The sequence below is a fragment of the Gigantopelta aegis genome, chromosome 10, assembly GCF_016097555.1.
Source record: "Gigantopelta aegis isolate Gae_Host chromosome 10, Gae_host_genome, whole genome shotgun sequence".
Taxonomy (NCBI): domain Eukaryota; kingdom Metazoa; phylum Mollusca; class Gastropoda; order Neomphalida; family Peltospiridae; genus Gigantopelta; species Gigantopelta aegis.
This window is the reverse complement of record NC_054708.1, coordinates 87,464,419-87,481,587: the sequence shown is the minus strand read 5'-3', so window position 1 is coordinate 87,481,587 and position 17,169 is coordinate 87,464,419. Positions and strand designations below refer to the sequence as shown.

Genomic DNA, 17,169 nt, shown 5'->3' with positions numbered 1-17,169 from the left:
CACTGAACATGGATGCCAAATCATGCCATTGTATTGCATTTAGAAACCGGTTATGTTCAGTATTGTGACGGATGGATGGTCAGATCATATAATTATTGTGTAACGTATATTGCTGATTAGTTACTGCTGAAGTCAATATCCTGCATTGTCTCACTTGTACAGGTACTCAAGTCCGTTGACGTAGAAACAATTGGATTGCATGGAGTAATTGATGGTAGCGTTCAACATAACGCTGTTAAAACAACACAATATTTATTGTATTGGATAGTTTATTCAAGTCTTGTATGTTTAATACAATACATGAAAAATAATTTATATATTACATAAAATTAAGCATGTTTGTTTTGTGATATAAACTTATGAACCATTAACATCTGATAATTGTACTCTCTAGTGCTAGCTAAACAGATAAATATACCAACCACATGCCCCAATTACTTTAACAGTACTTGCATATACAAATACACTATGTTTGGTGTAAATGTCTTGTCAAATGTGACCACACTATGTAATGCAGTTTGTGAAAAAATGAGAGCCAATTCTATTAAATTATATTCCAGTGTCACACAGTTTGTAAGAACAGACTGCTGTACCTCAAATGGAAGGCATGCCTCAATTGCTTAATATATCTGGACTTCTGGATGGATGTTCTATCTAGACAAATGTGCAAAATGTAACACTTACACCTCTTGACCTAACTTGGTGTGCATAAAATAAATGTTTAATTTTAATGATCTATCAAAAGTGTGCAAAATGTAACAGTTATACCTATTAATCATTAGATAATGTGCAAAATGTAACTGTTACACCTATTAATCATTAGATAATGTGCAAAATGTAACAGTTATACCTATTAATCATTAGATAATGTGCAAAATGTAACAGTTACACCTATTAATCATTAGATAATGTGCAAAATGTAACAGTTACATCTACCGAGTGTGAACAATATAACTAGAGATTAACTAGTTAATGACGTTGGACATCTGCTTTATCCTGTGAAGGTAAGAATGGGAATTTCTCATTCGGCCTGGACAGGATAAAGCAGATATCCAACATCAGTAACTAGTTAATATCTTTATCCTGCAGACCAAAACAATTAAGGGGAAAAGCTATTATTTCTGTTATTTCAGCCACATTGTAGATGATCTAGAGGTAATGTAGGCTATACATGTGGCATCAAAAGTCAACATATTCTGTCACTAGAAATGGTGGTTGCAGGATAAGTTACATTTGTTAAAATGTGAAATGTAGCAGTTGCATCTACCAACCTATCTTTGATGCTTAACTGAGAGTCAAAAAACAACAACTTAGGGTCTCTAATATTGTTAAAATGTGAAATGTAGCAGTTGCATCTACCAACCTATCTTTGATGCTTAACTGAGAGTCAAAAAACAACAACTTAGGGTCTCTAATATTGTTAAAATGTGAAATGTAGCAGTTGCATCTACCAACCTATCTTTGATGCTTAACTGAGTCAAAAAACAACTTAGGGTCTCTAATATTTTAAAATGTTTTACTTTAAAACCTTCCACTAAATAAACTTCTTCAGGAGTTTCAATAGGATAAAATTTGTATACAGGAACTAAGAGGTAAATCAAGTTTCAGATTACAACAGAAGTTAATTGTTCATATAAAACCAAAAAAACATTAGTATAAAATATAGTAAAGATTTCTCTGGTACAACAGATGTTCCCAAAATCCCAGATCTATTGAAAAATGCAAACATTACACAGACATAAAACAAAACAAAAAAGCCTTGGATACAAAGCCATGATAAAATATGTATCTTATAAAAAAGGAAATGGAGAGACAATTTTAACATACTTAAAACTGAAACACACATTTATTCTTATTTACTATGCATATAAAACAATTCTGAAAACTGGATAAAATTTGAAATGTTTCAACAGAATGTATTAATATAATGCTGTAGACAACTACTGTAAAACTTACAATAGCTATGAACAGTTTCTTCAACAAACAACGCCAACAAAATCATGCTTTCTAATCATTTGTGCTATTTTAGCTACAGCTATCGAATTAAAGTAGCTTCAAAGTACCATGTGATGGATTCACCAAACAAGGTGCAAAAATAAAACTGGTCAATCTGCTATAAAATATTGATCTGCTGGAACTCGATTGGTCATGTAGTGAAATTGGAGAGTGGCACATGCTGATCCAACTATTAGCTCCCATTCACCATCAGTTCTAACTACACCCGCTTCTCGCCTAGCGACTACTAACAACTAACATTACAACTAACCAGTAAGCCATTATCCAACACAAAAAGCCCAGACAGGTGAAAAGGAAAAAGAGTAATTCCATACTCTGGATATCATCATAATTTACACAGAAAAATCAACCTACAACTTTTTCAATCGTTTTGAAAATGTTAGAACTGAATAAAAACGTTTTACTGACACTTTCCCAATGAGATGGTTGCACATTCTAATTACAGATGATAAATTTTAACCATAACATACATAATTTTAATAACTGATTTGTCTTATATTGGTATATATCCGACACACATGAGGTATTGTATGCAAACAGTTCCATATGCTACAGAGATACATGTAGGCAATAACAAATAAATAAATAAATGCTTCTATTTACACCAAGTATCACACTGCGCCTTGTCAAAATACACAGTCACACAAATGTTAATGCCGCCGACCCTAATTTCCGAGGTACAGGTATGAATGTTCGTTTCACATCAAACTAATTACACGACTCGGATGCTAGAAATACCTGAACCACCTGGCCTACCTGTACATTTAGCCAACTGTATTTAGGGGTAAACATTTGAAACTATATTGACTGGTTTCCAAGCCATTCATTCAGTTTAATATATAGCATGAAAAGCAATTGTAGCAAGCATTAGCAATGACTGATGGACTGAACTTGCACCACAAACTCATTGGGCTTATCAAACTGGTAATTGAACCAAAATGACACAAGTAATGTGTATGTTAAAGGTAAAGAAGCTGTAACAGGGTTAGCGGCTTTAAGATCTCTTTCAAACAGTTCATAATGAATATACAACACAGGTTATACACTGCAACACTACAACGCTTCTACAGTGGAAACAGAGGAGGATAATATATACAGAGCTGACTTTCTGTTTTTAAGACTCCAACAAGTGGAAATTTTAAAGAGGCCCATTATTTTAAAATTATTATATTTAATATTTATATTTTGAAATATAATAATTTTAATATAAGTAAATACAGAAATGCATATAATCATTACATGTATTACCATAAACATTTTAAATACAAGCCATAAAATCATGATATTGTTAATAGTTCAACAAATATTGTAATTTGTATATGAATGTAAACCAAGTGCCATTTTGTAGACATTCTCAAAGCCTGCCCAAGTAAGCAAGGCCAAGTTGTAATATATTAGGATCCTGGAAAACAGTTTCTTTACACATGATGAAATTTACATTTCCTGAAGTATTAAACTGACTATATATTTATTCAATGGCAGGGTGCATCTTTGATGAATTAGGTACTGATAATATATTTTGTCATAGAGATTTAGTTATGACCATTACCAGAAATTTCTGAAAGGATTCATTTATTTAATAAACTTACAAGTTTTATGGCTGAAATTAAAAAAACATTCACAGGATTTATGGCTGCACAATTAAAAAAAGAAGAAAGCTGAATAAGAATTTGTGGACACCATCAATCCCCACCACTGCCACACTTATGTGCCCGCCAATGAGTTTCTCTTTCTGCCATCTAACGGCTTGTAACAGCTTGATGCCTATGGTTTGACACTGATTAAAAAGATAACATAAGTAATGTAATCTGGGCGTGTACAGGTACTCTACTTCTACCACGTTCACAGACATTAGACACACCACAGCACATGGTTAAAACCAATCTATCACAACCAAACACTGGAACACGTATGTGGATTAACACTAAGATTGTCGCGTGTGGTTAGAAATGTTATATCACAATACTTACAGTAAACAAACGTTTCAGTATTGGGCATCATGACACTGGGGAAAAAATCAGGGAAATATTTGCATGGTTTTAAAAACTGGAGGCTCCTGTGAGCTTTTCATCAAAGAACAGGAACTGTGTATGGGTTTCGAAAACTAAATTCTGGAATTGCTGAAGAATCCAGAAGAATTTAATGTGCTGTAAAAGACATTTTGGTTTAGCTATCAACCACAAGACATACACAGGCTGCGAATTTAGTGATTCTGTAAATCCTAAATTATGGGTAGAAAGCATATTTATATTTAGCAGATTATAAGATGAAATAAAAAATATCCAGATTACATCATTCTTATAATTTAATGTCTGATAGAGGTCACTTTAAAGCCACCAGATCCTATGCTTGGAAAACATTTAGAGATGATACTTTTGACTCTCAACAAGAGTCTGGGACTTAATTCATGCCAAACTGCATGCATGCGATATCATTGGAGACTGGAGTCTAGACTAAAGTTCATAAACACAGGTCCTAACGGTTCAAACTGTCCACAGAGCTTTCACGAATGAAGCTTAATAATAATTTGGTTCAATATTCTGTATTATAGGGCTTAAAATTTACGGGTCCTTTGTTTTAATGACAAGAACCAGTCTCACCACCATCATATGTTACAGAGTTACATCTAGGATCTCAAAAAAGGGGGCACTGTCCCTCCCCCACCTTGTCAGAAAAAAGGGGGCACTGTCCCTCCCCCACCTTGTCAGAAAAAAGGGGGCACTGTCCCCCCACCTTGTCAGAAAAAAGGGGGCACTGTCCCTCCCCCACCTTGTCAGAAAAAAGGGTGGCCCAAGACTCAATGGAGGGCTACATTAAAAAAAAACCCACATACAGAAATTTGCTCATTATAGACACAGTAACTAAATAAGGCTTTTTAGAACTAGTAAGAGAACTAGTCTCCTTTTCAGAGTTTTCTTGTGGCTCTCACTCACAGTCATTGTCCAAAAAAAAGGTGTTGGGTTCGCAAGTCTTCACTGTTTTCTCTTTTTTAGACTTTGTGAATGAAAACTCAAAGAGAGTAGCACTGGCAGTCCGCTTCGACATCTTCGATTCTATCATTCATGAACATCGCAAAAACGTGCAGACGACTCCATTTCCGGTAGAATGTAAAAAAATTGCTCATTGGCCGATATAAATAGTCTGGCCAATGAAGGTACAGACACAATTAATACTTGGAATTGCCAAGATTTGGAAGGGGGCCCTGCGTGGGAGAAGCCTATTTAAAAATAAAATAGTGATCGCTCCTGAAAGTGCGGCCTACAGCAAGTTTTTGCGGGATTCTTCCCACACGCTCTTTGTATTTTTGCGGGATTTTACAAAGTTAGGTGCAAATGTTGCAATCCCGCACCCTAGATGCAACTCTCATGTTATGTAAGCTGGCCACAGACCACAATTATTTACACTATGTGTTTCTATATACCGTTAGTGGCTATAGCACTTTTATTCATATCAGTAGGCCCATGGATGTTTTTTATGCCGGCTTTAGAGCAACATACCCTGAAAAGAACAACCTTTGTTGTCCAGCTCTTTCGTCCAGGATATTGGTTTCAACAAACATACCCATTAAATCTGGCTGCAGTACACACATTTTTACAAAAAAAGTCCTACATTTGCATCGGCCAGAATTACCACATAAAAACCTTTGATGTTAATAAGTTACACATGTTTGCAAAGTACGTGCTCTCGCCTATGAACTTCAGTCTAATAGTTGCCACTTCAAAGCTGTCTGCCATGAAATAATGACAGTCAAACAGCAGACGACTTGTGTGGCTATATTTCAACCAAATGGGAAGATAACTGTAATCTGTGGACAGGTGTACAGCAGCAACTATACATTCAGAGATATCTGATGTAATGGTTGATTGAACTGCTCTTAATTTACCGGTATACATCAGGGGGATTTTTGTTTTAGAAAACTGCATATAATTCATAATTCCTCTTAGTTCCAATGACTTTATCTCCATGAGGAAATCTTTGTAATATTTACACATAAGATAATTTGTAATTTAAGAATGTTTGTGATACCCACAACTTAGACAAAACATCTAAGAATGTTTGTGATATCCACAACTTCGACAAACATCTGATATTTCTGGTATCCACAACATAAGGTAGTCTTAACACTGTCATGTCTGAGAATTAAACCACTCAAGATAGTATTCAACCTAATGATATTGTAATATCCACAAGGTATCAATTCAAAGTAGTGTTAACTATCAATCTGAGAATGTATGTGATAATTAAGTTGACATCACCACAAGTCAATTACAGTGATATTCGCACTCTTATAAACACAGTTTTCCGCATAAATCTTTACATGAGAATTATAATAATATCCACGCTGTTATAAATCTTAAGAAACTTTTATCCATGTACTAGGCAACACACGTGCTTAGATGCCCAAGAATCCTGGCACGACGTCAATCCACCAGACACTGACGACAGTGCCTGTCAGCAATCAGAGAAGATGTTGTCATGGAAACACTGATGCTGAATCATTGACATGGTTTTTCAAACATGGATGCTGGTTGGTTGTACAGGTGACAACATCACTGATACACACCTTGCAAGCTGATAGATGAATTAAGTACTACATGGCAACAGATCTGACACCCAAGCAGCAGTGGTTACACAGGTAGGTTGTTTTCTCAAGACCCAACACGAACGCTATCATGCATAATGTTCGTCTCTTACTGGAATAAATATCACCTGCAACAAGAAGACCAAGAACACCACTGTCAACAATTTATGTAATGTAATGGCACAATTTTCTTATTTATTGTATTTTTGTTGTGTGACAGTAAATCAATGTGAACAGTAACGCTAGGACAGCATGTACCAAGCTGTTAACATCTTTATTATCTGCTAACGGTTAGTGAAACTTGTTACAATGTATTTCCAAAAATACACGTTTAGTGAAAAGGCACAAGCTAACTGAAGTTGCTTGAGTTTTGGCCAAATCGACAACCAAGGTGTTTTGAACTTCTGCATGCTTTATTAAGCACAATGATTGAAGTCTATGATTATCCATAGTAATACTTGATACGTTTCTGACAAATAACAATCCAAAGCTGGCTAGTGATTGGTTTCATTTACTAGCCAATTGGAGAGCAAATATAAGTAAAGATAAAGGGGTGGTCTCAATGTTGTATATTAATGACTAAAAATATTCTTCATTCTTCTTCTATGATATAATGATTGTATCTTGAATTACATACCTACAAAAACGTACATCAAAAGAACTTTATTTACTCTTTATAAATTTATTTTATTACCAAATCGGACAAAGCTTAGGAAACGCTACAAATCCTGTCACGGTTTGGCAGTAATACTGTACACTACCTTGAAGATAATCATCAATAAATATTGCAGCTACCAGGCACAAGACTGGAGTCAAACAGATACACACAGGCAGCATGGCTAGTTTTCCTGCCTGCTCTACAGTTTGCCTGTGTGGACAGATTCAGCACAGTGAAGTGTAAGTACATTAAAGTCATTGGATGAACTGAGAATAAACAATCTTAGCAGGTTCTGGGTAATTAATTATATAGGCCTACTAGGGGTAATTTTAGATTTTATGAAACCAACAACAGGAGGCCATTTCATTTTATTATTATATTTGGGTGTGTGGTTTGATTTTGAAGTGCCTAGGGCCAGTAGTTTAAAAAAGAAAATCTAATTCAATGAACAAACTTGTATATTCTATGATTAGTTAACACCATGAGAAATATGTTTTACCTGATAAATAAATAAACATCTTGTACAGAGAAAGCAGATTCATTCTACCCCGACTTTTGCTATCAACTCGTCACATATAGATGTTAGCTCCTGGTTTTCTTGAATCTGCAATGTGAAATGCCAATAAGTTACCTGTGATGGAATGTCCCACGACAAACAATACGACATGATGGTCTCAGTGACGTTGATACTTTGTAAACTGTAACATATAATATGAAATATTCTGTAACAAAATACTGTCACTGATATAGTTGAATATGTTGAAAAACAGCTCAACTGTCTTACATATTATAACATATCATGCAAAAAGATGTGTTGCATACTTTTTAAATGACTTGTGATGTAAACGTTATCAATCAGACATGGGTATGGTATTCTACTTCTTAGATCTTACATGTCTTCAAAAACTAAGCTTAAAACCTATTAAAAATCAAAATCAAACTGACGTGTGTGTGGTGCACGTACTTTTTGTTGTAGTGACATCTCCAGACCCTGTATCTGTATTTCTGATTTTTTTACGGCGGCCTGCAATCTGGCGATCTCCGATGAATGTGTCCGTCTCTCCTTGTCCAGCTCCATACTCACTCTGTAAACACACGAATAGCAAGAGTTAATTACCAACAGACCAGCAAAACACTCTGTAATCACACAGTCAAATCCCATATACGACAAATAGCAACGTATGTGGCTAAAACTCCTACCTGCAGCGTATCAATTGACATATACACGACGGATATAAATACTTCCACCCCTCATCCTTAAAGTAAATCAGAAAAAATTGGGGGTTAGGCTGCTCATTTCAGAGTCTATGACTACACAAAAATTGTTATGCTATTTTTAGTAGGATCTCATACATGTTTCAAACACAATGGTAACAGCTACACTGACACTAGTTCAAATTAAATTACAGGAATTTACTGGCCACATGAACCAACATTGTATCACAACAAACTGTCACATTTATCACTAATAGCAAGATTTATGATATTAACTGCTCTATCAAAAGTTATGTGCATCCAGCCGGATGTTACTTGGTTTAGTACTACCATTATTATCTGCTAACTGTTAGAGAAACTTGTTACAATGTATTTTCAAAATCAAACACTGTAATCATATGATATAGAAGTCTAACAGTATTACTCACTTCTCAAACTTGTCTTCAGCTTGTTTTTTCAACTGTAACAACTTGTCTTCCGACTTTTTTAACTTGGCCTGGGCTTCCTCAAGACACTTTTTAAGAACACTTTCATTCTGAAAAGGGATGACAAAATAACAATCTATTTAACAATCCAGTCTTCCTTCTTTTGAAATTCATCTTGTGCATTTGTAATCATTTATGACTGTCTGTTCATATATGCATATATCCAGGCACATGTGCAGTGTGTGTGTGTGTGTCTGTGTGTGTGTGTGTGTGTGTCTGTGTGTGTGTGTCTCTGTGTGTGTGTCTCTGTGTGTGTGTCTGTGTTTGTCTGTGTGTGTGTGTCTGTGTCTTTGTGTGTGTCTTTGTGTGTGTCTCTGTGTGTGTGTGTGTGTGTGTGTGCGTCTCTGTGTGTGTGTCTGTGTGTGCGTCTCTGTGTGTATGTGTGTGTGTCTGTGTGTATGTGTGTGTCTGTGTGTGTATGTATATGTGTGTGTGTCTGTGTCTGTCTGTATGTGTTTGTGTGTGTCTGTGTGTGTGTGTCTGTATGTGAGTGTGTGTCTGTGTGTGTGTCTCTGTGTGTGTGTGTCTGTCTCTGTGTGTGTGTCTGTGTGTGTCTCTGTGTGTGTGTCTCTGTGAGTCTCTCTGTGTGTGTGTGTGTCTGTGTCTCTGTGTGTGTGTCTGTGTGTGTGTGTCTCTCTGTGTGTGTGTGTCTTTGTGTGTGTGTGTGTGTGTGTGTCTCTGTGTGTGTGTGTTCACTCATCACAGTTCAGACCCCCTACAGGAACAAAAACAACACTAAATACAAACTGTTTAGAACATTTTGAGGACGTTTTGAAAAGTAGTGGGTGGGTAGGTTTACTGTGAACTTTATAGTAAGAACATGGACAGGTCAGTTATTGTTCCAACCTTCATGGTCAAGTTTCTGACAAAATGAGGCCTGTGCAGAGATCATAAAAAAATTAGTATACAGTATGTGCTCTAAGTGATTAAATTCACTAATAACAGTGAGAATATTGTGGAGATTCCATGCCTGTTTGAACCCATCAATGATTGCTTTTGTCTTCTCGTATCGTTGATGTAAACCAGCAAAAGCAGCTTCCACGGAATGCAGATCTTCTGAAGCCTGAAGTACAAAGAAGTATTATAATTAGTATCTTCCAACACTGGGAGAAAGGAAGAAATATATGAATACTGACACTGTAGAATATAGTTAATATATATCAGGGCTAGCCCTGGCACTAGCCAAATTCGCCAATTGCAAATTTAAAAAAACAATTGGCAAACTTTATGTTAATTTGGCAAAATAATTTCATGTAATAATTGATATTTTGTTACAATATTATAGTTTTTTTGCAATTTTTTAACTTTAATAGATAATTTGGAAAACAATTCTGCTGACCCAGAGCTAGCCCTGTATATGTTGTGTAAAACATGATTATTTGAAAATTTGTCTACACAGTGATTAGAAGAAACCTTCTGTTGTATATAAGCTACCTGTACTTCTATAAAGGGATCTGTTAAATGCATTTTACCAGACAGGATGGCACATACTGTAGTCTTTGGTGCACCAGCTCTGAAGCATTGTTTGAGATATGAAACAGTGAGTCTACTGAGTGTGACTGATCCTAGCAACCATCACACCTCAGGCAGGCAATTTACTACTCTATTTGACCCCAAAACCAGGGAAGACACATGATACAACATCACACCTCAGGCAAGCAATTTACTACTCTATTTGACCCCAAAACCAGGAAAGACACATGATACAACATCATCCTTCAGGCAAGCAATTTACTACTCTATTTGACCCCAAAACCAGGAAAGACACATGATACAACATCACACCTCAGGCAACCAATTTACTACTCTATTTGACCCCAAAACCAGGGAAGACACATGATACAACATCACACCTCAGGCAAGCAATTTACTGCTCTATTTGACCCCAAAACCAGGGAAGACACATGATACAACATCACACCTCAGGCAAGCAATTTACTACTCTATTTGACCCCAAAACCAGAAAAGACACATGATACAACATCACCCTTCAGGCAAGCAATTTACTACTCTATTTGACCCCAAAACCAGGAAAGACACATGATACAACATCACACCTCAGGCAAGCAATTTACTGCTCTATTTGACCCCAAAACCAGGGAAGACACATGATACAACATCACACCTCAGGCAAGCAATTTACTACTCTATTTGACCCCAAAACGAGGAAAGACACATGATACAACATCACACCTCAGGCAAGCAATGTACTACTCTATTTGACCCCAAAACCAGGAAAGAAAGAAAGAAGTGTTTTATTTAACGACGCACTCAACACATTTTATTTACGGTTATATGGCGTCAGACATATGGTTAAGGACCACACAGATTTTTTTAGAGGAAACCCGCTGTCGCCACATAGGCTACTCTTTTACGACAGGCAGCAAGGGATCTTTTATTTGCGCTTCCCACAGGCAGGATAGCACAAACCATGGCCTTTGTTGAACCAGTTATGGATCACTGGTCGGTGCAAGTGGTTTACACCTACCCATTGAGCCTTGCGGAGCACTCACTCAGGGTTTGGAGTCGGTATCTGAATTAAAAATTCCATGCCTCGACTGGGATCCGAACCCAGTACCTACCAGCCTGTAGACCGATGGCCTGCCACGACGCCACCGAGGCCGGTCCAAAACCAGGAAAGACACATGATACAACATCACACCTCAGGCAAGCAATGTACTACTATATTTGACCCCAAAACCAGGAAAGACACGATACAACATCACACCTCAGGCAAGCAATTTACAACTCTATTTGACCCCAATACCAGGGAAGAAACATGATACAACATCACACCTCAGGCAAGCAATTTACAACTCTATTTGACCCCAAAACCAGGGAAGACACATGATACAACATCACACCTCAGGCAAGCAATTTACTACTCTATTTGACCCCAAAACCAGGAAAGACACATGATACAACATCACACCTCAGGCAAGCAATTTACTACTGTATTTGACCCCAAAACCAGGAAAGACACATGATACAACATCACCCTTCAGGCAAGCAATTTACTACTCTATTTGACCCCAAAACCAGGAAAGACACATGATACAACATCACACTTCAGGCAAGCAATTTACAACTCTATTTGACCCCAAAACCAGGAAAGACACATGATACAACATCACACCTCAGGCAAGCAATTTACTACTCTATTTGACCCCAAAACCAGGAAAGACACATGATACAACATCACCCTTCAGGCAAGCAATTTACAACTCTATTTGACCCCAAAACCAGGAAAGACACATGATACATCACACCTCAGGCAAGCAATTTACTACTCTATTTGACCCCAAAACCAGGAAAGACACATGATACAACATCACACCTCAGGCAAGCAATTTACTACTCTATTTGACCCCAAAACCAGGAAAGACACATGATGCAACATCACCCTTCAGGCAAGCAATTTACAACTCTATTTGACCCCAAAACCAGGGAAGACACATGATACAACATCACCCTTCAGGCAAGCAATTTACTACTCTATTTGACCCCAAAACCAGGGAAGACACATGATACAACATCACCCTTCAGGCAAGCAATTTACAACTCTATTTGACCCCAAAACCAGGGAAGACACATGATACAATTTTATCCTTGAAAAAATAAGAAAACAAATCACTCTTTGCCTGTTATATCAAGGCAGTGTCTATTCAGTTACTGTTAAAAATGTTATAAAGTCTAAAATCATCAAACTTTGACTGGGCATTGATATGACTATATTTAATTAAGGATGACTGGCATTTATACACTAAGACACAAACGAACCTGATCTCTTTCTCGGATTACTTCCTGCAAGGACTGCTGCGAGGCTGTGCTATTCTTCTCTTTGTCAGCTGAAATACACACAGTCATTATCAAAAACAGATCAACGATTTTACACTCTTGCAGGGTCATGTGGCAAATTGCAGCAGTAACTTAGTCATATGCCCAATGTCCTAAACAAATGAAACAATCTCACGGTCAAAGTGGTTCTTATTTTGTATTCTACTAACGGGTCATCATATTTGTACGAAACTCCTCAAAGTTGTTTAATTAGGAAAACATGAAACCCCTCACTCTTCTTTATTTTGAATGGGTGCTGTTATGTTATGGCAATTGTTGACGTTTTCCTTGTTGCCCTGCCTTCTGGCCGTAATGCCATATAAAAAAATCACCAATGATTTAAACCATATATCACTGCCCTCTAATTTGCCAAACCTGAGGCCTGCTCTCAGTATTAAAATTAAGCACAACATAAAATGGACTTATTTCAACCCATGGGACGTGTTTTAACCTGTGCAATCTGTGTTATATTTGTGTACATGCAGCAGCAATACAAACAGCCACATTAGTTCGGCATAATACATATGTAAGAAGCCATCAATCTATAAAGTTCTGTACATTCTTAAAATTGAACTTAATGGTGCTGTAAATTTTAACAAAATAATTATTTAGTTGTCAGTTTGTATTTTTTATTTGGTATTAATAAGAAACTCAAAAGTTTGAGACTTACCTTGAAGCAATGAGATTGTCTTTTCAAACTCTGTTATAACCATTCTGAAATAAATACGTTGGAAATCGTCAGCCTCTTAACATAATTACCCAACTCATTTTCAGGGTTTGAGAAAAATGGAAAAAACACCAACCGATTTTACAACTAATTACAAGTGCCCCAATTTTTCCAATTCTTTCCAATGCTAGTGGGAAGTGTTCGAGTACTTTTGACCATAAAACCATATTGTAAACTGATGGCGAGTGTATTCTGTATTATGATTGGTTAATTACATTCTCTTTCCAGGATCAAATGAAAATAACACCTGGATAGCTAATGATGTCATCAGAAAGCAACATCATTAGCAATTGGAACAGGCCAAGTTGACGGTTCAAGGGTCTACAGTCAGATTGTAGCCAGGTATTGTTTTTAAGAAATACCAAATATACAGTTAGTTCCAAAGAAAAAACAATTTAGTTAACCTCAGGTTAACACCTTCAGTCAAAAATGACATTTGTTGGATTAAATAAACAATAACACCCGCAAATCTAAATACTCCAGATGGTTATCTCCTAATTGAAAGAATCATGTCCTCATTGATGTGTTTCATGGAAGAAGGTACAATAATATTGTATATCTAACCTCATATCGTCATAGTGTAATACTATTGTATAACTAACCTCATGTCCTCGTTGGTCTGCCTGGTGTGGCATGTCTGCTCATCGAGGTTGGAGATCTCATAGTGTAATACTATTGTATAACTAACCTCATGTCCTCGTTGGTCTGCCTGGCGTGGCGCGTCTGCTCATCGAGGTTGGAGATCTCATAGTGTAATACTATTGTATAACTAACCTCATGTCCTCGTTGGTCTGCCTGGCGTGGCGCGTCTGCTCATCGAGGTTGGAGATCTCATAGTGTAATACTATTGTATAACTAACCTCATGTCCTCGTTGGTCTGCCTGGCGTGGCGCGTCTGCTCATCGAGGTTGGAGATCTCATAGTGTAATACTATTGTATAACTAACCTCATGTCCTCGTTGGTCTGCCTGGCGTGGCGCGTCTGCTCATCGAGGTTGGAGATCCGCTTGTCGCGGTCGGCCAGCTTCTTGCTCCACTCCTTCTCCTTGCTCAGCAGCTGAGCGTGGAACTCGAGCTCCAGGTCCTGCTGCTTCTTGTTCCAGTCTGACTGCGAGTACTTCAACACCTGTCACCATCACAACAGACAGACATTATTTTAAAGTCACCAGTCACAGGTCCTGAGGTATACATATCTTTTTCATTTAACACAAAATGCATTTCGAGGCACCACAAAGTTCCACGATGACCAGAAATACAGATTTGCCAAATTCAAGAACATGGTGTCAATTAGTGGTTAAAAGGACACATAACACTTTTAGAGTCAAAACTGAAAACTCTACATTTAGTACAGTCTGTGACTTTAACATCATGGCTAAGCCATACAAATTTTATGCATATAATGACATCAGAAATTCTGTATATTATTATGAATTGAACAAAATAAAACAAACCATAGCCTCTCTTTTGTACATATTATCTAAAAATGTAATCAGAAGACGAACTACTGTGTGACAGATATGTTGCTTCTGATAACAAAATTTTATACATAAAGCCAGATTTGACAGGGTTGGAGAAAACAAAGCAAAGCAACTCTTCCTGCATTAAATTTTCTAGGTTGAAAACCCCCCCCAAAATTGCAAAATGTTTTAAGTTTTGTAAACAATTTAAAGTTCATTTGATATCACTTCAAACAAAGTTCAATAAGCACCAGAGAAATGATGTTAAATCTGTTGTAATATTTAGTTTAAAACAGCTGTTTATTTGTAAGCAGCTCACAAAGAAAACTAACAACCCAAATTACAAATGTTGATAACCACCAGTCCTGAATTAACATTTACTACAAATTACATTTTACCAATGAAGCAAACAGTGGTGAACTACAATCCACAGTTGTGTTTATAATTAAAAGTTAATATTAAATATGTTATATAACATTATTACTAAAATTTAATCAAAAGTATGTTTGAAAATTCATGGTATTTTATTTTATTATTGTTACTGGATATTATAATTCATTAATATTTTTAAATGTTATACAAAACAATTTTTATTATTATTTTTTTTAATATACATGTACCATGTAGAAATTGTTACTGATAAATGACTGTGTTTTGAGTAATGAACATGTGCATGCTGTTTGGGTTAACATCGCTGTATTACTGAGAATATACTTAACATGCAAAATGCAATTCATCATTGTTGCAATGCTGTTACAATCTCGTAGCCAAATTAATGACTGCATTATTTGTTAACTGGTTTCCCAACAAAATGATGCATGCTTTATTCAATATATATAACAGAATGACTTTACTATCATACTTGTATAATATATGCATTAATCAGGTTAGATGATGCATCCAATAACAGCATGTCTATTAAAGTATAAAATTATATACTGCTATGATAGAGCACTGAAGTTTAAACAAATAATTGATTATGCCCAAATCACAATTAATATAATCTTTTGGAATCCCATATTTACACTCCTGACCCAAAATCTGGGCTTTACAAAAGCAAAGTCCTGCTAAATTACAACTCTATATTAGTCTTACCCTATTTAAAATTATTATATACTTCAATTGACTTCAAATATGACAAATATTTGTATGAATGTAATTTAGTTTTGAATGCATGAATGAAAGCAGCTGTGATCTACATATATATGTATGTATGCTGGCAGGAATATTTGTATGAATATAATTTAGTTCTGAATGTATGAATGAAAGCAGCTGTGATCTACATTTAAATGTATGTATGCTGGCAGGAATATTTGTATGAATATAATTTAGTTCTGAATGCATGAATGAAAGCAGCTGTGATCTACATGTAAACGTATGTATGCTGGCAGGAATATTTGTACAAATATAATTTAGTTCTGAATGCATGGATGAAAGCAGCTGTGATCTACATGTATATGTATGTATGCTGGCAGGAATATTTGTATGAATATAATTTAGTTTTGAATGCATGAATGAAAGCAGCTGTGATCTACATGTAAATGTATGTATGCTGGCAGGAATATTTGTTCAGTATCATGTTGTGATTCGCTACGCAAGTTTCAGATATCACTACACAATTTTAAAACATTAAACAGCAGTTGCTAATCATTTTCTAATTGACTACAAATATCGCTAATCAAGATTTTGAAAACAAAATGGCTGTACCCAGTAAGTCAGTGGATAAAAAGATAACACCCTTAAAGAACCAGTGGACAGACAAGACATTTATTTCTAACTACGTATGGAACACAAGACAAGTGACAGACGCCCGTTCATGCCCTCGTACTGCAACATGCAGACGGGTAACAGACTAACGTGCTCACCTCACATGCTGGATGGGCCAGTGGTCATTTACTACCATACACAATACTCAAAACTAATTCTCAATAACATTCCATCATGACATAGTAACCAAACAAACTGAAGTTTGTTTTATATCCTCTTTTAAGTCTTGGTAATATTCTGGCTGGGGATTTTCAAAGCTATCTTGGCGCTACAAAATCATAAAACCATCGTAGGCTATGAGGTTACTACAACACATAAAATAGTGACATCATAGCTTACGATGGTTTTACAATTTTATAGTGCAAAGATTGCTTTGAAAATATGGGCCCCGGCTATTAAGACAGTATTCCAACAAACTTACTTTTA

General features: G+C 36.2%; 1 protein-coding gene across 1 annotated transcript in view; it reads right to left on the bottom strand.

The window, feature by feature from the left end:
• Positions 1 to 251: 251 nt before the first annotated feature.
• LOC121383887 (transforming acidic coiled-coil-containing protein 3-like) overlaps positions 252 to 17,169 on the bottom strand; it is a 67,715-nt gene continuing 50,797 nt past the window's right edge. The window contains exons 9-16 of the mRNA XM_041513984.1: positions 14,467 to 14,645; positions 13,464 to 13,507; positions 12,737 to 12,804; positions 9,927 to 10,019; positions 8,900 to 9,006; positions 8,221 to 8,341; positions 7,756 to 7,860; positions 252 to 6,726 (exon numbers count right to left, since the gene is read on the bottom strand). Of these exons, the coding sequence (XP_041369918.1) occupies positions 7,795 to 7,860; positions 8,221 to 8,341; positions 8,900 to 9,006; positions 9,927 to 10,019; positions 12,737 to 12,804; positions 13,464 to 13,507; positions 14,467 to 14,645 (678 nt within the window). The 3' untranslated portion in view covers positions 252 to 6,726; positions 7,756 to 7,794. The remainder of the gene's footprint in view (positions 6,727 to 7,755; positions 7,861 to 8,220; positions 8,342 to 8,899; positions 9,007 to 9,926; positions 10,020 to 12,736; positions 12,805 to 13,463; positions 13,508 to 14,466; positions 14,646 to 17,169) is intronic.